A 23966-nucleotide genomic window follows, 5' to 3' on the forward strand; every position below is an offset into this window, starting at 1 on the left:
ATTTCATATTAAAAAGATCCCCCCACCAGAACCAACGGACGGAGTAGTAGGATCATCGCATACGTGAAGTAACATGTGCAATCCTTCTTTATTTCATTATTTTTACGTTTGAAACATGGGAACTTCCGGCCTGGAACGCTATCCACCGTTTGATTTTACGGTGGATGGATGTCAGAGTGGTACAAAATAATTTCGCCGGAGCAGTCTATCGAAAGCATGTTTACTCGGGATCATTTTGTACACATACTTCCTCCGCAATATTGTGGATCATTTTGTACACACGCGGGATATATCCTCTCTCCCCCACTGCAAATGCCATTCTCTGAACTCATGGACCTGCTCCTCCTCCCCTTTACTTGCAAAAACCCTAGAACTGACCCCTTCTCCTCTTTGCTAAACCCCAAAATTACCGATTCTTCATGGCACAAAAACCCTAGAATAACGCCTTCTTATTCTTCCTTTCTGACCGTGAAGAATGACTCTTCATTTCGTTTCTTTAATGAGAAGCCTTATCAGAGGCCTGAGCTCCATATATTTTGTCCAATAAGAGCCCCATCGGCTCTGAGAAATCGTCGCTTCGTTTCTGAATTCTCAAAAAATGGTGACCTTTCCGGTAATTTTACTTTCAGAGGAATTAATAATGAAAGTTAGCTGCTGAATAATGAAAGTAGCAGCTAATTTAATTCTTATTTTCCTGCCTCTGGTTTGTTCTTATTCATAGTGGGTGGATTTGTTCGAAATGAATGGAAAAAGAAAGAAGTTTGATTTTGCTTTACTCTTGCCTTTGATTTTGGAAACATTTTTCTTCTGGGAGAGAATGCCAAAGATTCTTTGTAATATGAAACCTCTTTCTTGGAATTTTTTTTTTTTTTTTTCATGAACTGTAACAGTAAAATGGTTTCTTGAAATTAAAACGAATAATCAATGTCAATGCCTTATCACTGTAATCAAAATAGTGTATTAAGTGGTAAACCCAAAAATTGGAGGCTAGGTCACCATAAGCATTACTGGAAACTATCTTTAAATTTTGAATTATGTGAGGATAATTAGCTTAAATACGTTTATATTACTCCATTGTTATCATGATGGGACTAATTAGTCATACTGTCATCGAATGCAAAGGACGATCTCATCCAAGAGAAAATTGGGTTTGCTCCAACTTCTAAAATATTTGACTGGTTTTTGGTCAGTCGGACCAGCCGGTCTTAGTAATGAAGTGCTAAATAAGGTTGGACAACTATTATGTGTAACATATTTTGTATTTTTAAACTAATTTTATATGTTTTTCATCTTTTTGAAATGTGCTCCAAATAGTTCATCTAGTAGTAACTGGACAAGACCTCTAACCGGTTCGGTGGCTTGTCCGATTCTTAAAATACTGTATGAGACTTACATTTATATTTCATATATTTAAAATGTGTTTAGTTAATTGGCTCTAGAACAAGTAATGCTTAAATGCGAAACTGGGTTTGATAAATATGGTTTACAAATTTGTTTTGGACTGGAAATGTAGGAAAAATCACATTAAAGTGGTGATTAATTGCCCAGATCAGCATTACATACTGATTTGATAAAATTTGGTGATGGAATTAGTTGGTTACTGATTATTGTGATAGTTGTGTTATTGAATATAGAAACACAAAAATACTTAACAAAATCCCTTGCTTTGTACTTATTAGAAGTCAGCAAGAAGCCTACCAACTATTTGCTATATAAAACTCATTGTTAACTAAAATAGTATATACAAATGTCATGCATATTTATTCTCTGTATTGAGAGACGCGCTCAGCTTTTTTTTCACTTCTTATAATGGAAAATGCAGATTTTTTTTGTGAATGAGATATAAGCTTATTTTTTTATCAATAAAGAGAAATCAGCCTACTTTTTTGTTATCCATAACTTGTTCATACACTATCTGGATTAAGTCAAGAGTCGACATTTTCCTGGTTCTAAACTATCCTATTTCCATAACTTTTATGTTAGCTTTTCAACCAAAATCTTTTTAGCCAAAGGGGGAATTCCATGAGTGTACATGAGGAATGATAATAAATAGATGAGATGTACAGTTAGTGTTTCTTTTCATTCCTACTTGTTGGTAGGCTAACTGGATTCCATGAAGGAAACTCTTCAAATTCTCAATCTCCCTAGCACAATGAATGGCCGTGGCCTTGATGATCAGTAATTTTGAATTCGTGACATTTATGTTATGAAGGTTCTAGGAGTTCTGTTGCCGATAATCTACAGACTTTAGCTTTGAAGGTGAGACTTTGTTTGCGATGATTCGTTGTTTTTCATCATGTGTGTGTGTGTGTATAATTGCATTGTTTCCTCACAAATTGGATCTAGAATGCTTTTCTTTTCCTGAAGAATTGGACTTGGGGTTTCTCCTGATATTCTTTGCAGAACAAGGCAGTGGAAGTCAATTATGAACTGAAAGGAACTTCCATATTTCTTGTCGGTAACTATAATCCTCTCATATACTTCCTGCAATCTGAAAACATCATGTGAAAGATCCCACATTTTCTCTAAAGCCCTTCTACTTACAGGAATGAACGGCTCTGTGAAAACCAACTTGGCAAAACTCTTAGCTGAAGTATTAAGATATTACCATTTTGACAGGTAGATCAGCATAGAGTGCCTATGTTTAGGTTGTTCTTCCCCAATGTTTCCTTATCACTAGACTTCTCATTTAGTGCTTTGTTCTTTATATTTTACTGGTTCCAAGCAGTGACAATTTGGTCGAGCAGGCTGCGGGGGGTGAAGCTGCTGCTAAATCTTTTAGAGAGGAAGATGAAGAAGGATTCCGTAACTCTGAGGTGATTCTCCTTAGTATTTCTTTATTATCTGTTTTTCATGGGGTTTAATTCATATATTGTACTCGATTGTATTTCAGATTTGTGTTTGTGCTTATGTGTGTGTGTGTGAGAGGGAGACTTGATAGGCACTATTCATGAGAGAGAAGTCATGAGTCAACATGCCAAATCTGATTTATGCACTCCTCTCTCTCTCTCTCTTTCTCTCTGATTTCTTATAGAGACAATTTCCTGGCAGACAGAAGTCCTAAAGCAGTTATCAGCGATGGGTCGCTTGGTGGTTTCTGCAGGAGATGGTGCAGTTCAAAGCTCTACCAATCTGTAAGTGTATTATCCATCCTAAGCATAAAAGGAGCTTTGTCCTTTCTCCCTGTTTAAAATGTTTGTAACGAGTTCATGCCTATTATTTGTTCTGTCAAATGTCAAAGGGCATTTCTGAGGTACGGGATTTCGATCTGGATTGACGTTCCACTTACAACATTGGCCAAGGAAATCGTAGAAACAGGGAATAGATGCCCTCTAACATGGGGCATATCAGCTTCAGACTCCTATTCTGAGGTCAATATTGAGCTCCCAAATTTCAGAATCTATTTCAAGCTCATTAGCTCACTCTGGTCTGAACATGTTCTGATAAGGGGATAGTATTACATAAGCCAGTGGTGTATGGTATATCATATACCATGGTGCAATCCAACATTTGTTCCTCGTAAGGTAGAGATCAACATTTGTTTGATGAATCTCAACCATTCATCCATTACTGGGAACAGATGGTGGATGCCTCTGAGGTGTAGTAAGTACCATATGACATACAACCAGCATACGGTTTATTTGACGGATATTATGGCAATTTATCTTGTGATTTCTTGCTATTCAACCCTATTTAAATTAGGGTATACAGATCAAGGGGAGATAAGCTGCTTTATCTCCCATAGTTGAATTCCCCTTTTGCTATGAATTGTACTGCATATTAGTGACTCCTGGAATTACTAATTTTTTTTCTTCACTAGAGAACAATGAAATGAGGAGAATCAGTTAGCAGTGCTTTTGAAACTTGGGAAAAACATAAAAACACAGGCATCTTAATTTCATGACTTTTACTAGGGCACCTTTTGTTGTTAAAAAATGGAAAAGCTGGCTATTATTATGGACTATCCCTGCATTATATACTCGAGCCTTAATTTGATAAACAGTTTCTGACGACTTTGATCCTTGCCCACAGGTGCTGACAAAGCTAACACAAATTTATGAGGAAATGAAGGGTGGTTATGAAACTGCAGATGCAAAAGTGTCAACCCTGAGTACGTTTTTTCCTCAATATACCGATAGTTCATCTGCTCATCTTCAGGTGCACACACGCACACGAAATATCATGGCTCTTACAAAGGGTCCTCCTCTCTCCTTACCAGAGATAGCCTCTCAATTAGGCTACGATGAAGTCGATGCAATCACACCTGAAGACGTTGCAATTGAGGTAACTACACCAAAAGCCACTCTCCATAATTTGAAAATGGGTGTGGTTCCTATGAGGTTGCAACCTTAAACAATCCAATTAAGGTGCACCACTAAATCTTATCATAACACGTAAATTTGGTGAAAAAATTTCTAGGGTTAACTTAAAATCCATTTTCATATATAATTATAAAATAACTCTAAAAATGGATAAAATCAAGTAGATCTATAAACATATTAAAATCTGAAAAATGGACGGTCTAAATAATGTGTTATAAAATACACTATTTTTGAGACTCAAATCTTTCTTCTTCTGTTTTTCATATTCTTACATCTCGATGTCGAGATGATCAATTAGAGGGTTTTTCAACATCAAAACAACTTTGTCCGATGGATTTTTGAGGTGCATCTTTGATTCTACATTTTAAGGTTGCGACATTATATAAACTTTTTCCTCTAAAAATAACCAACAACATTTATAATATATTATCATATGCCACTCAATTGTGATATGGACTTTTTCATGTTTGTATGGAACTTTATGTAACAATTCACAGGTTCTCAAGGAGATTGAAGGACTGATGAGAGTGAAGAAAATGATGGAAGATGCAGCAAAACCATTCTGACAAAAACCAAGTCCCTCCCACTATACATTTAGAAGCCTTCCATTTCAGCATAGCTTTTCCAGAGCCAAGTTTTCATCTCCTCCACAGGTTTCTAATGCAGTTCGTACCTGGCTCTCTGGGAACCCCATCTCCACCAACTTTTGAACCTGTTCAATAACCCACATCATTCAAGAGCCAAATAGAATGTTTCATGATTATATGTTAATGTATTCTGCCTTGTCATTGCCTAATAATGGGTACTCATTAATGTAAGCTGCTTGTGAAAAAATTCGGTCAAGATTGGATAGAGGGAAAAAATTGAGAGAGCGAGAGAGAGCTTCATGTTACTATAAACAACTAGAAAAGTAAAAACATTAAGGTACTTATGGGCATCTCACACAAAGAATTGAAAAATATTAAAGCAAATACCCCATTGTAATGCCCAAGTAGCCTTGGTACAAACTAAAGAAACAGTTAGAGAGCCGCTGAAAAAAGTTTGCCCAATCGATTTGCTTAGCAAGGGAATTGATAATTATCTACACCTCATGGAAAGGCTCATAAAATACGATAGAGAGTTTATCCTTAAGTTGTCAAGAATGAAATATTATTTCGATTTCTGATGCAATTATGATTCATTGACATGAGTATCTAGAGGACATCCAATGGAACTTTTTGACCCATCAGATAACCAATTGTCTCTTTGCCAACAAATGGCAACATGCAGGCAAAGCAAGTCAAGTGAGCTTTCTCACCACACTTCCATCACCTTAGCAAGTTTTATGAGCCTGAAAATAACTCGCATGAAAAGGAATGCCCGCTACACGCTTTCATGAGCATTCCGCAACTCCAAACGATATGGGAAAAGTGACAATTTCATTATCCAGATTGTCAAGGAATTGCTCACAAAAAATGTGATGTGATTGTGTTTTCCAAAAGCGACCTTCACGAGTCTTCACAAATTGGCCTAGATGTAGATGGGCATGTTACTAATAGATTTTTGTTTTTTTTATTGTTATCTAAGTATGACAATTTGAATTGTATTCTACCATAAAGTGAGCTGTAAATGATATCATTTGTAAATGAAGCACTTATGCTAAATGCATTTGAAAATGATCAATTGTGTTCATATAACTTTAATTGGAAGAAAACATGTTCTTAAGAAAAAAACATGTCAACTTACAACCAATAGCAGATAACCTTCTCTAGGATGGTCCAATAAAATGTACCAACCGAAAAACATACCTGCACCATCATCACGTGATACGTACGGATGTAGATTTCTTATAGAATGCACCTGAAATCTTTCATACCCTAACCTACTAACACCGGAACCCACAAGAGTGCAAGGTAACTTCACTGCCCAATACACAGGTACGACAAGCACAGGATAACGGCTAAAGCTCTTATTCTTGGGTAAGTTGGTTATCTAGATTGCTAAAGATTACACTTATCTATCACATCTTCTACAGCACCAATTTAGACCAAGTACAATCAAATGAAGAGTAGAAATAACTGGAAATTACCAGAAACATTAACACAAATTCTCTAAGAGTGCTCCCCCCCCCCCCCCCCAAAAAAAAAAAAAAACAATCTCTAAGAGACATTCAACACCCATCATTAGCCCATATAATTGGTACTGCATGTCTAACAACATATGTACACATTTCAATTCTCCAGATATGGTAATGCTTATGCTATTAAAATGTGACATATAACTGCAATATCAAACATGGCAGCAACATTGAACAGCAGAAAAAAAAAAAAACATTATTCGGAAGAGAAAGAAGGTACAAGTGCCTTTGGTAAAAGACAAAATCAAGAATACATAAAGGCATGCGCAGAGCACAGAGCTCTTGGCAGTATACAAGTCAAATTTTAGCAAGTATCAGAACAATTAGGAGAGTACCTTTTCCTCAATTCCAAGGGATGATCTCTTTGCAAATGTTTCCGTCCAATAGCGAGCAGTACTAACAAATGTTGGGTAGTCTTGATTGTACTGAGATTATCACATAAAAAAAAGCTCTGGAGTGGAGCACAAAGAATAAAAAAGAAACAAATAAACAGTCCAGTCAAGGACCAAGGTTGGAAAGTCTGACCTGCTGTGCTACCACAGCATCTTGAGGATCATCAGGTGCTGGTGATGAAAGTAATGCTTGTAAGGAAAGCAAGGCTGTTTTCAATGTCAAGGCCGGGCTCCATTGATCTTTCAAAATGTCCAAGCAGATAGCTCCATTTTGGCTACTAATATTTGGATGCCTTCATTTAAGATTCATGATAAATAAGCATAAATTTAATATAAGCTCCAATACCATCCTAGCAAAATCCCTTGCTTCGCATTATGTCGACAAGAAGTTACAAATTCAGATGCCAAAAGAATCAAAGACTTGAAGAAGAAAAGTGCCACAACATGCAACATCAGAGCGAGAGAGAGAGAGAGAGAGAGAGAGAGAGAGAGAGAGAGAGAGAGAGAGAGAGAGAGAGAGAGAGAGAGAGAGCTCATGTTGTAATTTGGTGGGTCCATACCAAACTTTGGTCAGAAATTGCATCTTTGGAGGTTCGAAAGGGTATGACGCTGTAATTACACCAATAACACCATGTTAGCATCAGCCAACAATCTTTCAGATAACATCATCTAATATTCACCCATTATCCATTATGGCTAAACTAATTAGGATGCCGTTTTAGAAACGAGCGATGCATGGCACAACCATCATGAAAGTTGACAACATGAACTTTTTGTTTCAATGCTGCTAGCTTAGGCATCTAATGTCAATGCAAAAATAAAGATAAACAAGCTACAGTGAAGTCTTATGAAAACTAGATGCTGTAGGTATTAATTTTTTGACAATAAATAGATACTGCACATTATATAATAGAAAATTTATCATCGTTATATTTTGATGGTACATTGGGGGTTTTAAGGAGAAATATAAAAAGTTGATCTTTTTGGATAGGTTATCTACAATTCGACCTTTAGATGTTGAGCTGTAGCCCTTCACCCCTAACCACAAGGGGGAAAATGATATAAGTTCACATCATGATTAACATCAAATGTAGATAGAAAGCACATGCACAAAAATCCACAAGAGTATACTAGATAGTATGAAGAACATTAGCAGTCATCAGGCTACAGTAAAAACCTGCATATGAACTTAGTTACCGATCACGCTTGAGAACAAGGAAAGACATCACAAAAACTTGAATAAGGATCATATGGACGCATCAAGGGATATAATTCAATTTGCAATAATCTGATCGATGCTGAAATGTGGATTTGTGAGGGCCGTATATAAGAAAATGAGAACATTTTTATTCCATGCTCAAGGGAATATTTCTCAATTTTGTCTATGTGGACACATGCCCATAAATTTTCATGATATCAGAACCATTCAAGACATGTCAAAATCCACACCAATTCTCACACTTTCTATAGTATTTTAGGGCTAGATTTCAATAATACTTCATATATGAGATATGCAGAACGAATGAGAGGATCCCTAAATGTCCCATGAATATGGAAAGTAAGACCTTGGGTTGTTGAATTTTGAGGCCTCTGTTAGTAACTAGAGATGACCTAATGAAGTTCGAGACATATTTGAGCTCCAGTTGCACGTGTCTTGCAAATAACCTCTAAGCTGCCGATTTTTTCAATTTTTTTTGTATATTTGCACATACTGACCTTCACAAATAGCCGTAGCATGGCCAATATGTTATTGTGAACATTTTTCAAAAAAGGTGTGGCCAATATGCAAGGTCTGGACTACATTGGATTGTTCATGAAGTTTGATAAGGTATGATCAACAAATTAAACATTCAGAGTTCTTCGCAAGTCCCATGGTTGAGTTCGTTATCTTATAAAATGCACAACTTCAGACATTTTTATACAGTTAAAGTTCGACTTCAGGCATTTGCAACTATGAAGTTTGAAAACAAGCACCAAGATGTACTAAGACAAGCACACTTCTAAATAAATAAATAAGATGTACTAAGACAAACAATTTTTTTTTTATAACTAACAAAACTTGTACTGATGTAATTTTCCTTTTTTTGTGTGGGCGGGGGGGGAGTTGAGTTGGTGAGAGTTAGAGGAGATCGGCCACTTTATTTTGGTCAAATATTGCTATAGTACTCTAGTCTGTAGGGGATGCCCATGATATAAAGTTTCTGCGAATCTCCTTAATGAGCGGACTAGTCCCGCAATATCTATCAAAGTTTTCAAGGCCCGTGAGCAAACCTTGGGATTCAGCCTCAGTAAAATTGCAGGGTCCCAAGGGCCCCGAGTCTGTCAGCAGAATTGCCCCCTGCAACTTTCAGTAGAGTCCTCCAAACCTTCCAGGGCCAAAATTCTCCCTTGGGCTGAGAGAATGCCAATCAAATTGACTTTCATAGAGCCTTCAAGTAGAGCAATCCAAAGTGAGGATTTTGGAGTTTACTAAGGTAAATATTGGATAATGCATTTCCAATTAGTGGTAAACTCTATGGCCGTCATACCTTGAACTCCTTTGAGTGCCCATAATATGGTGAAATTTTTTATTTTGTCGATTAGAGCTGATAGTCTAGAAGTTGTCTTTGAAGGTGTAAGTATTTCTTTTCAACCAAATTGTCCATATGATGGCAAGGACAGTAATTTGGCATAAGATTTTACCACTTTCGGTAGGGAAGGAGAGAGCCTGTATTAGAGTAGGTCAATGAAAAACCATGGGCAGCCCAAGGGATATCAAACAGTACCATAATACCTGCCCAGAGCTTCATGTCTGTATTACAGGGCAAGAAGAGGTGTTCATGTGTTTCCTCCCCTTCCAAACACATAATACACCAGTTTGGGGTTTGGATACCTTCTGCAGGATTAACAGACCGAGCTGCTGGTCTTCTTCCTCAAATTTCTCGAACATTTTGCTAGTTCCTGACATTCCTCTTTAGTTTCTAAGATTGCCAAAGTTTTTAGTTAGAGTGTTAGGGAAAAATTTGGAAGGAGTTCTTTTTTTTAGGGTCACCCATGCCCCTGATATTCCATGTGACTATCCACATTAACTGGGGGTTTGGAAAGTTGCGCTTAGGGCTATAACAGTTGAAGTTTTGGGTCATCAAAGATGAAGGGAATTTTGAAATTCCAAATGTAGTTGTCTTCTCGTAGGAAATATTGCAAGACAATTTTCTGAGTTGATATTGCTTTTCCTTCTTTTTCGCCTTTCTTGTCGTGCATGGAATGATCTTTGATGGCATTCTCTTGGATAGCATTATTGATCTCATAGTGGGGCCACCAAATGAGAACCCAATACCTTGAATGTTGCCCTCTGCCCTAGATATTCTTTCAATTTTGTCAGAGTCAACTGAAAAGGTAAGATTCGACATCCGTAAAAGTTGAATCACTATCTACTAATTCAGATTATGGGGCCTGTCTACTAAAACCTGTCAAAAAGTGTTTCTAAGGAAGGAAACTAATTTGGTTTGAGGGGTAGGAGGGCTGAACTAATTTGGTTTGAGGGGTAGGAGGGCTAAACATCCCAGGTTTGAATTGAAACAGTTGCAAGGGAAGATCGGCGGATGGTCAAATAAGGACAGGGAAGAGAGGGTTAAGGAAGACTCTGGGGACGCTATGAGGATTTGAATTAGTTTAGACAAGGAATATGGGTCTTAAGTTTGTTTAGCTGTTGGTGAAGAGGGTGGGTATGTGAGTTGAGATTTTGAGGGCATGGGTGGAGTACTAGGAGTTGATGTAGTTTGGATGGATGGAGAATGGTACATTTCAATTGCAGTGGAGGAGTTCAAAGGTTTTTTTTGGTGGTTTTGGATTTGGATTTGTTAGTTTTTTATTCCCTCATAACAAAACTTCGGCAAAGCCTCCCCTTAACTGAAGTCAGTTTTCACATGATATTTAGAATACCCTTTAATCCGGTTAAATCTTGAGGGGCTTGATCTAGATTTCAAGATAGAAAGAAGAGAGATATGCAAATTAAACAAACCAAATAAAATATATAAGGAAGAAACAGGCCAAATAAAATATACAAGGCACAAGATGGTCTTGCTTTCTTCAACGTATTAAACACCTCTGATTTGGTGTGTAATCCAAGATGCAATCGGGACCCAACGAGCATACTCCTAGGATACAACCAGCATAACAAAATTTACCATAGGATCCCTGGGTTGCACTCTTAAAAATCTTCTAAAATCATAGCTTTTCTCTATTTTTTATCGTCAAATCAATCATCATCGTCATCATCCAAACCTTACCCCAAGTAGCTGGGGTTGGCAACATGAATCTTGTTGCTTCATTTTTTTCTATTAAGGATCATACCCGCAATAAGACCAAAAGTCACCATATTTGTTCTAACAACTTCTATCCATGTCCTTTTGGGCTTTTCGCCTTGCACATTTGGAACCTTCCACTTGAACCAAATTGCACCTCCTAACAGGTGATGTTTTAAATCTACACTACACATGGCCACCTAAGTTTACTTTCCCTCATCTTATCACCTTCTGATCATCAAATCAAGAAAAAATATCAGATAGGATCTTCTTTAACAAAAATTACGAGGAGCACCTCACATCACATATACCTTGTTTTTTTTTTCTATATTTGTCAACGATGTCCAATAATAACAATACTAAACAATACATGGTTTAAACTTTAAAGTCAATTTATCTGCTGGCCGACAATGGGAGTTGCTCGGCGCGTTCAATCATCTCTTGCTACTCACCCCTCTCTCCCTCCCCTTGGTACATGCTACTCTTGGCCATCTACCTTATCTCCTCGCACCTGTACCCCTCTATATTCTGCAATTGCTCACAACACCTTTGTGGAATATCCCTCTTGTAAGATAGGAGAGTGTACCGAGGCCTCCTACTCTGGGTGAAGCGCCTGCATGCGTTCAGGCTCCGCCTTTCCTGCCTGCAATGCTCCCTCTATCTCTCCCTAGAACTCCCTCCCTTATTGTCCACGACAGCCCCCTCCTCAGTGATGGTGGTGGTCGCAATCGTCCGGTAAATCGATGCCTCTGCCGAGGCTGCCACACACACCACCAAGGCTAGTGCTGCCGCCCACCCAATTTGCATGGCTGCCATTGCTCTTTCTCTGAATCTCTCCCTCTAAAAAGTTCTGTGAAACGAAGACGGTGACGAAGGGCTTGCTGCGTTGGGTATTTTATAGTGAGAGTGAAGGCGGCGCCATCTTTGATCTCTTATCATTGCATACATGCTTGCTTTTGCCTCCTTCCACATTGATCACTTGCATTGCATCAGGAGCCAGCTACCATGCATGGATAGCGTGTTACAGCCATGATGTCCGGCAATGGCATTGCCTGACAGCTGAAAAAAATTGACTTTAAAGTTTAAACCATGCGTTGTCCGATATTGTTATTACCGGGCAGCAGGGGAAATTACGGAAAAAAAAGGGCCGTGGGATGTAGGGTGTTCCTCGTACTTTTTGTGTTAAAGGATCCCATCTGGTAATAAATGGGCACAAAAGGTGTCGGTACGTAATTTTCTCTCCGATCAATTAGGAATACAATAAGCTTCGTTTTGATACTAACTTCATTAAAAACTAATTTCTAGATCTAAAAAATTAGCCATTGGATTTTTATTTTATTTTTTGACAACGTTATATAAGAATGAAACTTGCGACGTTGTGCTATGAAAACCCAATCTCTATCGTCTTGAACCAAGCTTGATTCCTCTTAGCATTGGAAGTTTCCATCTCAAAAAATGGATCCACAAAAAAAAATTTAAATCCAAGAGAAAATTTACATTCCATGGATCAACCTTCTTTAAAATTATATTAATAATAATAGGGGAAATTTATCAAAGAACCCACTAAAGATGAACTACTTAACAATTACACTATTAGAACTATTCTAACTCAACGCCATGTGTTATTTTATGGGTATTTTGAAAACTATTCCAACTCAAGACCATTCGTTATTTACGGTTACTTTAAAAGATATGCTTGAAGTGTTAAATTTTTATCGTTCATGGGTAATTTGATAGAATTTCCTAATTAATAATAACGATATTATTGCTATAAAGAAAAGGAAGAGCCACATGTCATCCTCATGGTTGACATTTAGCATCTTCCTAAAACGTGGGAGGCCATGGATGGCCACATGTAGGTGGCCACACCCACACTTGATCATCACGTGCCAATCTGAAGTTCACTTGCAAGTAGGGGTGTAAACAGGTTGGGCCCAATTTGGGCAGTTCTTTGGTAGGCCTGGTGTATTTTCCAGCAAGGCCCGGGCTAGTCCAAACCCTACCCGGGCCTGGGCCAAAGTTTTTTCATGACGTTTTAAAATAAAATTCCCTACATTTATTAAAAGGACCAGCCCCAGCCCAATATTTCAGGTTTGGCCCTTGTAGGCAAGATTTCGGGCCGAGCCTGAAATTTGAGTTTTTGAGCCTCGGTTGGGCTGAGCCTACCTAACATGATTTCGGGCTGGGCCGGGCCGATAACAATCCTACTTGCAAGTGACAAATTAGTTTAATCCCCAAAAATTTACAAGTTCGCTCACTTGAAACTTCAGTTTGCAAGAAGTGAAACCCATATTTTTTTAAAATTAAATCATAGTCCACAAGGACTGCAACATTCAGTAATCCAAAAAATTTATGTGAAGCGCGAAAGTGACCCTTGAGGTGCATGTCAAGTTTAAGACAATTATTCAAGGGGAGTGGGGCGCATGCACACGTGCATGCATGCAACAATAAGGACGCAATGGCACTTGATACACGTGTCAAGTAGCGTTTGCCTAAATTTCTTTTTATTACAGAATGTTGTGGTCTTTACAAGCCATGATTTGATTAAAAATAGTTCGTGTTCGCTGCATGAGAATTTAAGTTAGCCGCTAGAGAACCTAGTTCCCACTACCAAACTTATAAAGTTCGCAAACAGCGAACTATTTGTCCGCTTGCAAGAGAGCTTTAGGCTGGTCAAGTAATGCTCACGTACAAGTTGGCCTTACCCATGGCCCCAAACTTTTTAGGAAGACACCAAGTGTCACCCATGAGGGTGACATGTGGCTCTTCCTTTTCTTTACAGTAATAACCATCATCATCTGAGCCTTATTTAGGGGTGCAATCAGGTCAGATAGGTGTGAATTGGGCACAGGTCTGGGTTGAGCTTGGACCCTATCAGGTAGGGTTGGTTCCCAGTTGGGGTTGTCCCGACCCAGCCCGGTATAAAATATATAAAAAATGTAGGTTTACAATATTAAAATAAGGAAAAATCTTTCCAACGCCTATAGGCGAAAATGAACAGTGATTTCGCCTACCCTCATCACCGTCCAAAGTTCATCGCACGGTCACGATTGTCCAATAGTGTTTCAATTTTCATTTTTTTTCTACAAATCGGAATGATCTGAAATTTAGAGCGTGTTTAAATCTTAGTAAGGCACACCTAATATAAAAATAAAAAAAGTAATTCAAGAAAAATAAATTGATCAAAGTACCCCCAACTTTTCGAGGGTATTTTGATCAATTTTTTCATGCAAAATATGTTTTTGATATTTTTCGTAGATTCGCCTATTTTTTATGAAAACATGCTCCAAATTTCAAGTCATTCTGATCTGTAGAAAAAAAATCAAAAATGAAACACTACCGAACAATCGTGACTGTGCGATGAACTTTGAACGATGATGAGGGTAGGCAAAATCACTGTTCATTTTCGCCTATAGACGTTTTGTAGTATCTTCCTTAAAATAATTTTCTTTTTTTTAATTAATTTCTAGACCCAGGTCCAAGTCCAAATGACTTGGACCCGACCGGGGTCCGATTGGGTTCGAGCTTGGACCGGACCCGAGTCTGGGTCCTTAAGTAACCTAGTCCCAACTATTTAGGGTGGCAAAACAAATCCTGTTCCGCCATTCCGCTCTATCAAAATCCATACCCAGTCACGTTGTAAATCATAATATCTCTTTTCATTACATCCATCCATATCCTTTTGGGCCTTCCTCTTGCCCTTTAGAGCCTTGCACTTGAACAAAATCACCACTCTTAATCGGTGTTGTTCTAAGTCAACACTCACGCGACGAGCGAAAGCAAGCATGGCGCAGCCGGAGGCACGGAGCTACCCTTAAGTTCCCTCAGATGAATTCATTCTGAATTCTATCCTTTCTTGTCTTTCCACTCATCCATCCCAACATCCTCATCTCAACCACACTTATTTTATGGATATAATGTTTATTGACCGCATAAGATTCAATCCCATAAAGCATGACCGGTCTTACAACTACCTTCTAGAACTTCCCCTTCAGTTTCATTCACATTTAACGATCACATAAGACTCCAAAAACACATATCCATTTCGTCCACCCAGCTCTGATTCTATGTGTGACATCTTCTTCAATCTCTTTATTCTCATGAATCATCGACCCAAGGTATCAAAAATAATATCTTTTAGATACTTCTTGGCCATCAATCTTAATTAATTCCTCGTTTATACTCCTATATTACTAAACTTGCATTGCATATATTCTGCCTTAGCCCGGATAATTTTAAAACCTTTATATTCTAGAGCATCCAATCAAAGTTGTAACTTTGTGTTGATGCCTTCTATAGTCTCATCAATAGAAGTTATGTCATTTGCAAATAATATATACCACAGTACCTCATCTTGTAGATATATAGTTTTTTTTTTTGGGTAAATCAATGGGGAATACAGGTCCCTACCCGTTTTAGAAATAGTTTTTCGAATGTATTAGTGGGAATGGAAACGTAGACTAGTAGTTGAGGCACATATGATGCTACCACCACGACCTCAACCACTAGTTAACTCGTTCATGACCAAAGCAACGAGATATGGGCTCAACACTTACCCTTGATGTAGGTCTATCACTTGTCTCTCCACCAATTATTCTTACACTAGTTAGCAGCCCTTATACCTATTCATGACTATGTCAATATATCCTCTAGAGACTCTTCCCATTTCCAACATCCACCAAATTAACTTTCTAGCTACCCTATCGTATGCTTTCTCTATATAAATAAAGAAACAATATCTTTGTATGCCCTATTTTGAAGTTCTATTTTCCAACAGACCCGGGGTTTGACAACGTTTTTGACAGCATAGAGATCCCACGTAGTATATCTTCTAACCCCCTAAACCAACTTTACCGCTTTTGACCGCCCCTTTTTAGCCCAAATAAAAGTAAGAAAGACGTCCGTATATACTCCTTTCTAAATCCCTCTCTCTCTCTCTCTCTCTATATATATATATATATATATATATATTTATATATAACAAGTTTCTCTCTCTCTCTCTAGAAAAAGGGCTAAAAGAGAGATGGGTAAGAGAGAGGTTTGGAGGAGAAACATAGGGGGAGAGAGAGAGAGAAACTCATTATAGAGAGAGAGGGGGGTTTAGAAAGGAATAGACATGCATATTTCTTATAATTATTTGGGCTAAAAAGAGTAAATCAAAAGGGATAAATTTGGTCTATGGGGTTAGAACATATACTATGTGGAATCTCTATGCCACCAAAAATGTTTTCAAATTCTGGGCCTACTGAGAAATAGAACTTCAAAATAGGGTGTATGGAGATATATTCCCATAAGTAAAGATCATATATAGGTCTTTTCTCTTCTCCCTAAACTTCTCAATCAATTGCCTAAGGAGAAATATAGCCTCAATGGTTGACCACCCTAGCATAAAACCGAACTAATCTTTTGAAACACTCGTTTCATATCGTACTCCTTTGTTCAATCCCTCTCTCCTAAAGCTTCATGGTGTGACTTATAAGTTTAATCTCTCGATTGTTCGTACAACTCTATATGTCTCATTTACTCTTGTAAATAGGTAGCATAGTACTTTTTCTCCATTCATCTGGCATTTTCTTTGTTCTCAAAATGTTATTGAATAGTTTGGTCATGCTAATCTCTCACACGCACTTCCAAACCTCCATTGGTATACCATCTAGTCCAAAAGACTTTCTTATTTTCATCTTTCTCAAAACTTCTTTCACTTCAGATATTCTAATCTTGCGAATATATCAATGACTTCCGACCTCATTGATATTAACGGTTCCTCGTAATGCTATGCTTCCAAAGTGGAAGTCATTTAACAATTTTTGAATAATAAATTCTACACCTTTCGTTGACCTCGTCTCGTCATTGCTCACCAAGACCCTCTGATCTTCACTCCTAATGCATTCAACATGATCTAGATCCCTACACTTCCTCTCTCTCATTTTGCTAGTTTGAAAATGTTTATTCAACCTTATGTTGTCCCCAACTTATTGGATAGATCATCATATGCTTAACCTAACTTGTTTTTTAGTATTCTTCTTGGTGTTTTATTAGTCTTCTAAGTTTTAATCATTTCTATTATATTGCCAAGCTTCTAACATAATTGTTTTTTGGTAATAGCCTTTTGAACCTCATTACTCCACCACTTAGTTTGCTTATCTAAATGTTTTTTCCCTTTAGATTGTCCAAACTTAATCACATACGTAGCCTCACCTTTAAATAAAACATAATATTTTCTTTATTATATATAGTAAGCCCCCCTTTTCACATTAAGACATATAAATCATCAGATGGATTTTTTTCTCGCTGCTTTCATATTTTTGGCCAAGGATCCATTTTCAAGGCCAGAATCTTCATATGACCGATTTTTCATATTGGAAAATCATTTTTTGATTAATTTAGTGTCAAATCAGAGCTTATTGTATTCCTTACCTTTTCAACCACAAAAAGTAGATTTCATAAGAATCTTTAAATTACAACTCGGACAACGTATGACAACTTGGTGAAGCTGGTTGATAACTTTGTCGGGCTGGTTGTATTCTGAAGGTATACTTGCCAGGACCCGATTGCATCTCGAATTACATACCAAGTCAGCAGAATTTAATATTTCAAAGAAAGCTAGACCATCTCATGCCTTTAGGTCCCTCCTATATTTTATTTGGTCGGTTTTAATATTTTATATCTCTCTCCCTTCTACTCTGACATCCGAAACCTAGACTCTCAGGGTTTAACAAGATTAAGAGTATTTTGAACATCATGTGACTTTGGTCAAGGTGAGACTTATCGAAATTTTTGGTTTTATGGTTTTGGCTATACCTCCCAAGAATGCAATGTGATCATCACGACTAGTCTCGTGGTTTTATGGCTTTGGCTATGATTTTGGTTTTCAGTTCTTTTGAGTGTTCTTGGGGTAGAAAATGATATTTGGTTCACTAAGTGTGATGGAGTGAAATGCCTTGAATTTGTGGATGAATTTGGGTGTGAAATCAAACTGAGAGTTAGCGTGGTTTGGAGTTTGCAGTAGGTCTAGAGATGTGGGTGAGTTATTTTCAAGAGTAATGCTCGCAAAATATCCAATTCCCAGTAGAATGAGGAAATAGTTATAGGGATAGGTATGTGCTCCAAAATGTCAATGAGGAAGCAGATGGAAACCAGCTTTATTTCCACAAAGGAACTCCAATCAACCTTGAGAAAGATTCTGCTACTGTTCCTGAGGTATTTAAAAGTCTTATAGTTCCATCCATGCAGCAGGATGTCTTGGGCTATATAGTGCATGCCTATTTTGAGGTCTTCTATGAGGAACTACCTCAAATGACCAAAGATTCCAATGCAGCAGCAATTTTTTGAAGGAGAAAGTCCCTAAATGGAGAATGCGCCTAGTTTCACCATGGGAAGAAAGGAAATTAAGATTTCGCCTTCTTGAATAAACTTAAAAGAAACCAACCATGTGGTACTCCAAGTTTTAGTGGCCCATACTTCCATCTCTCTGAGGTCATGGGAGAAAGTTCTGACCAAAGCAGATTTAAGAGTGTCTATCCTGCCATAGGCCACTCAATCTCTAACCATAATGGTTTTCAAGCCAAGTGAGCAGGTCATTTTGTTGAAAGCCAAGTCGTCGTTTTAGGCTGGTACTCTGATTGTGGGTCTGTACATAGTGGTGGCTTATAATAAGTTGTGTTTACTGTTTAGGGTTGTGGCTTATACTGGCCTGAGATTTAGTTGCAGTTGAGAATAGGGATTTTGGATTTGGAGGCCACAAGTAGTCTAGGGACAGGTTGGAAGAACCTAATGGAATACACAGGAAATTGCTGTTCAGGACTAAGCGTTTGATCAGCTTTTTGTCTAGTTTTGGCAAGACGAGGGTAAGGACAGGACAATTAACGTTGTAGTTAGGTCTGGGCGGGATATGATGTTCCCATTGGGATAGTGCGAGCTGTTTCAAACTGGAAGTGATGTGGGTTTCTTTGTTGGATGACAAGGTTTTTGGGAGTGATGATGTCATTGTTCAAACCGCTAGTAGCTAGGGGCTGGAGTAACTAATAGCCATGGTGACCTCGGAGACGAGACACGCCTCATGGCCTCCATTTTCATGATAAGCTTACATCAAGGGCTCTTGTAACATGTTTAGTGGGATAGAACTTTCTCTGAATGGAATGATTTAGAGGAGGAGCTCGAAAGAGAAATCAAGATTATGCTCAATATAAAGAAATATCACTACAAATTACACATTAAGTATTTAATTACTTGGTCCATTGAAGTGGATAAAGTACCCAGGAAAATGGTGGGACTCCATCACCAATTAATGAAAAGGTATTTGAAGAATATGATGAATCAAATAAGCTTGAGGTTGCGTTCTCCTAAACCTCGGAGAATGATGCAACTAGAGTTTTCTATTGTTTTATTTTATTATACATTTTAAGAAGTTTGATTGGGGTTATTTGGATTTTTAATTATCTTTTCAGGTATTTGTCTTTTTTTTTATGGTAGAGTTAGAAGTTTAATTTAAAATAAATAAAGGGCTAGGATTTAATTGCTATTACGGTTTCTTAAGAAGCAATATAGGTTTTCAGGTTTTTCTTTCGTAATATATGTGAATGTTGTACAATGAGAAGGACATAGAAGAAGAAAATATTTTCTTATGTATTGTGAAAAGATCTTTCTGGGGTAGACTCTACTCAGTGAGAGGGTCAAATTCTTAATCTTTGGAGTGGACTTTCCTACAAGTCCAAAGAAAGGGCATATTCTCTCACCTTCGTCTTTGGTTTGTCTTATTTTTCTCCCTCTTCCCTGCATCTTTCTGCAAATTTTATTGTTAACCATATCGCACTGTTCATAAACTCGGAGGCAACCCGCCTAGGAGTTTTGGGGGCAAGTGTCTAGGAATAAGGCTGAGCTTGGCCACCGCGAATGGGTTTAGGCCCCCAAGGAGATCTTAGGGTAGGGGTTTAGGCCCCCTAAGAAGTTCTTAAGGCAGTTTTAGGGCCCCAAAACTGTTGAAAACAAAATAATAATAATAATAATCACATACATCATCATTCATCATATTCACAAAAAAAGAAAAAAAAAAATCAAAATGTCATTTGGCAAATGGAAACACAACGCAAAGTACATATTACATAAACTGAAAAGTAACCATCAAAATTCAAAGACTTAAAGCATGATGTCCATCGTCCACCACACTAAGCTTTCAAAATGAGTTCGATATAGCCCCAAAGCACTAAATATTCACAAAATATTTCAACTAAACCATGTAAAAATATCACAAAAGAAAAACAAAAAATAAAAGAATATCAAATCATGACACATTATATAATAAATACCAAGCCCCAATACAATAAATACCTAGCCCTAATTCAAATATTGTAATGCACTACCATTTTCAAAATACAATCGATATAGGTCCAAACATGTGATCTTTGGTCGCTAAAAGTCCTCTAGTGCAACCACTCCATGCTCCAAAATCTATCACGATGTATATCTTTTTATTTCGCAAGAAATCGAAAATGTTGAATTTTTTTTAATCTTGATAGAAATCTAAAAATCTTCAATTTTTGAGAGTTTTTCATTCTCTAGAATGCCCAAGAAAACACTTTTCCCCCTTTTTAAGGAGCAAATAAGTCAAAAATGCCCCAAGGCCAGGGTGCAACCTAAAAGGCGCCTAAGCGTTTTGGCCTCCAGGTCGCCTAGGTGGCCGGGTGACCAAATTTTTGAACCTTTCTATATCGTAATCTCAAACCTCAACTGAAAGACAAACAACCAAAGAAAGCAGAAGTCACAAAACCATATTTTCAATGGAAATATGAGTTTAGTCTCAACTATATCACAGTGAAGAGATACTCCTAACTTAATTTTCTGAGAATGTAAAGGGCTGCATAATGTGAACTATCCTCAAGGAAATATCTCCAAATATTCTAAAATTTATTTCCATAGACGTCACCAATCTCTAAAATGATCAGTCCCAGGTTCCTCTAATCTATCACTATCTAAGATTTTAGGATTCTTCTTAATAGTAAAAACAGTAAAAAAATAAAAGAAAAGATAGATGCCTTGCATGGACTGATAAGAAAAATTAATCCAATTAAGATTACAAATGAAATATATACAATTGAAATTCATCAAATAAAGCTAGTATGAGTTCCATAATAATAATGTAATCCAGAAAAACACTAGAACGGCAAAAATTCACAAAATATAAAGAAAAGGTCAAGGACCCAAGGAATTAATTTTTTAGACAATGACCTCAATTTTTTTACACTATAATCGATAAGATTACAAAGATACTAAACCTGACATATATTTCAATGTAATTGAACATAATTTTGATCATCACATCAAAACAAGACATTAATTTCTGAAGAAATTTCTTATTATGATAGCTAAAAAGTATCAATACGAGAATAAAATTCTCTATAACTCAAGGAAAACATTGATAATTTCTAGCAAAAGGAACATAGTGCAACGGATTACCAGGAAGCTGAATGTCTATCTGAAATGTTCCACCTTCATAAGGGGTCTCAATGGGGCCTGAAATTGTTCCAGAAAGATGAGAGATATCATCACCATGAAGCGTAATGCTCACCCCTGAGATCCTTTTGTCACGATCGATTTCCACCAGTTCCTTCTGAACACGAGAAACGTCAAGCATTTTCACTGCAAAAGCTTAAACTGCAAAAGTATAAACAATGGATTTCTCTGCAACTACTTGCTCAAGCCTCCATGGTTCTATGGCTTTTTAAGCACGCTGGTTACCATAACGGCACGCTTTACACGACTCTACAGATCCATATACTCTAGGTTTCCCTAGAAAGCGAGAGAATCAACCTCGGTCGACGTAGAGAGAGAGAGAGAGAGAGAGAGAGAGAGTAAACCTCAGTCGATATAGAGAGAGTATAAAGGTGAATGCAAGGAGAAGGTGAGAAAGAGAGAGAAAGGGATTAAACCATGGTGAAAGAGGGGTAAAAGGGAATGCAGGGAAAGGTGGTTGGGGAAAGAGTAAATGGGAACATACCCTGATCTGCCCGAGAGAGAGAGAGAGAGAGAGAGAGAAAAAGTGCAGGAGCAAGGTGGATGTTGAGAGAGAGCGCAAAGAAGGGCGAGTGGATCATGCGAGAGAGAGAGAAACGGGGGCGGTGCGTGATGAGGCGGAAACTGAACCCAGAGGGAGAGAGGGATTTCTAATAAATGTAATGCTTCCGTGGGAGCGAAATGTACACTTGCTCCGTCCAGCATGAGAGCTGCTTTTAAATGTATAGAGCCGAGGCTCCAAACAATCAAAGTAAACCTCACCTTCAAATAGCATCAAGAAATGTGATTTCAATGCTTGAAATCTTTTTGATAGCCTTATCTTTTTATCTTTAATTATAAAATTTAAAGCTTTAAAATAGTGTACATCGAGCATATCCGAGAAAACTTGAAAATTTTGAAAATTGACTGTCCAAAAATTCATTATAATATGCACTATTTCCAAAATTTGGAATTTATTTTTTTCTCATGTCCATGCATCTTGACGTCGAGATGATCAATTTGAGGATATTTGGCCATCAAAACAAGTTCTTCTAGTTAAATTTTTGAAATGGGTTCTAATTTGATTGTTTAGAGCCTTTGTTCTATAAGCTTTTCCATAACCCAAAGACCAACCTATGTTTGAGGGAAAAAGTTTATATTAGGTATCAACCCTATACTGTACATGTAAGGTCCATCTCAAAACTCAGTGTAAAAAGGTCGTTTTGTCATTAGAAAATTCTCCAATTAATCATCTCCACTTTGATATGTATGAATATGAAAGCAAAATTGAATTTTTAGTATTAATAATAGTACATCATGTAACACATTATCTAGACCGTCCATTATCAATATATTTAAGTGTTCATAGATTACTATTTTTTGAGCTTACAATTTTATAATAGGGGTGAAAACTATATTTTACGGCTATCATAAGAGGTTTGGCACCTAAAATACATCATATACTATGATTGTTTAAGGTTGACACCTTGTACAAACCCCACCATGCTTGAGTAACCTCGACATAAGACTCAAATCACATTCCAAATGTACGTATAGGGTGAAGTTTGTATAAGGTGCCTACCTTACGAGTAAGACACATCTCTAAAGAATGCCAAAAAGATGAAGTTTTGGTGTCAAAAAACCCTTACTATGTCTTGAAAATTTATGTTCAACTCAAATTATGAAATCAAAATTATAAAAAGCGGTGCAAATCGAACAGATATGTAAATACTTGAAAGTCTAGAAAATAGACAGTCCAGATAACTTAGGGCATGATGCATTACTTTTAGGACGTAAAATTTTTTTTTTCTTTGTAACCACACAACAAGAGGTCAAGACAATCAATTAGAAAGTTTCCCAACTATAAAACATTATTTTTTATTAATTTTTTGAGATGCACCTTATTTCTATAATATAAAGTTGCCAAATAAACTTTTTGCTTGGGTTAAAGAGGTTCCTCAAATATAGGTTTTACTCGTGGTAGTAAATAAATAATGTACTCCAACGCAGCATAACATCTTTTGTCGCATAATTAAGAGGGGACCGCAAGATGATGTCCATAAGTAAGAAGAGGGGGATAGAGACGAAAAAACGAACCACACACATATTTGTTGAAGAAAAGTATACAATGGGACTGTTAATCTTGGGCATATATTTGTTTTAAGAAAAGTATACAATCGGACTATTAATCTTAGGTGCATGGTCATAATTAATCGTGACCATTGGATATGAAATTGGGGGACTGCATTCATTTCATTGGCCAAACTTAGAGCTCAAAAGAAATTTTTTTTAACTTTGTGATACATCTAAACTCTTATATTTTATATCAGATAGTTATAAATAATTGTGACCTCCTTGTACAATC

The 23966-nt window shown here is 37.2% G+C and overlaps 2 protein-coding genes across 9 annotated transcripts; one reads left to right on the plus strand and one right to left on the minus strand.

The window, feature by feature from the left end:
* The first annotated feature begins 305 nt into the window (after positions 1-305).
* Positions 306-6430, plus strand: SKL1 (shikimate kinase like 1). 7 transcript variants are annotated; one of them, XM_088870531.1, is made up of 10 exons: positions 306-613; positions 2100-2259; positions 2404-2458; positions 2547-2619; positions 2729-2816; positions 3052-3134; positions 3242-3371; positions 4033-4111; positions 4220-4284; positions 4820-6430. In XM_088870531.1, exons 4-10 carry the CDS (start codon positions 2549-2551, stop codon positions 4886-4888), a joined length of 585 nt encoding a protein of 194 aa, XP_088726657.1. In that variant the 5' UTR covers positions 306-613; positions 2100-2259; positions 2404-2458; positions 2547-2548; the 3' UTR covers positions 4889-6430. The 7 variants fall into 7 exon arrangements, with proteins under 7 accessions (XP_088726657.1, XP_088726659.1, XP_006844561.3 ...); XM_088870533.1 differs by having other exon boundaries at positions 2404-2454; XM_006844498.4 differs by having other exon boundaries at positions 2213-2259; positions 2726-2816.
* UBC27 (ubiquitin-conjugating enzyme 27) lies at positions 4711-22257 on the minus strand. Of its 2 annotated transcripts, XM_088870534.1 has the most exons (6): positions 22107-22257; positions 21566-21719; positions 7391-7439; positions 6964-7123; positions 6774-6863; positions 4711-5034 (listed from the first exon to the last, which is right to left on the minus strand). In XM_088870534.1, exons 3-6 carry the CDS (start codon positions 7411-7413, stop codon positions 4933-4935), a joined length of 375 nt encoding a protein of 124 aa, XP_088726660.1. In that variant the 5' UTR covers positions 7414-7439; positions 21566-21719; positions 22107-22257; the 3' UTR covers positions 4711-4932. The 2 variants fall into 2 exon arrangements, with proteins under 2 accessions (XP_088726660.1, XP_006844560.1); XM_006844497.4 differs by lacking the exon at positions 22107-22257 and having other exon boundaries at positions 21566-21884.
* Between the last annotated feature and the right edge of the window lie 1709 nt (positions 22258-23966).

The sequence above is a fragment of the Amborella trichopoda genome, chromosome 6 (assembly GCF_054954075.1).
Source record: "Amborella trichopoda isolate Santa Cruz 75 chromosome 6, AtrichopodaSantaCruz75HAP2 v2.0, whole genome shotgun sequence".
Taxonomy (NCBI): domain Eukaryota; kingdom Viridiplantae; phylum Streptophyta; class Magnoliopsida; order Amborellales; family Amborellaceae; genus Amborella; species Amborella trichopoda.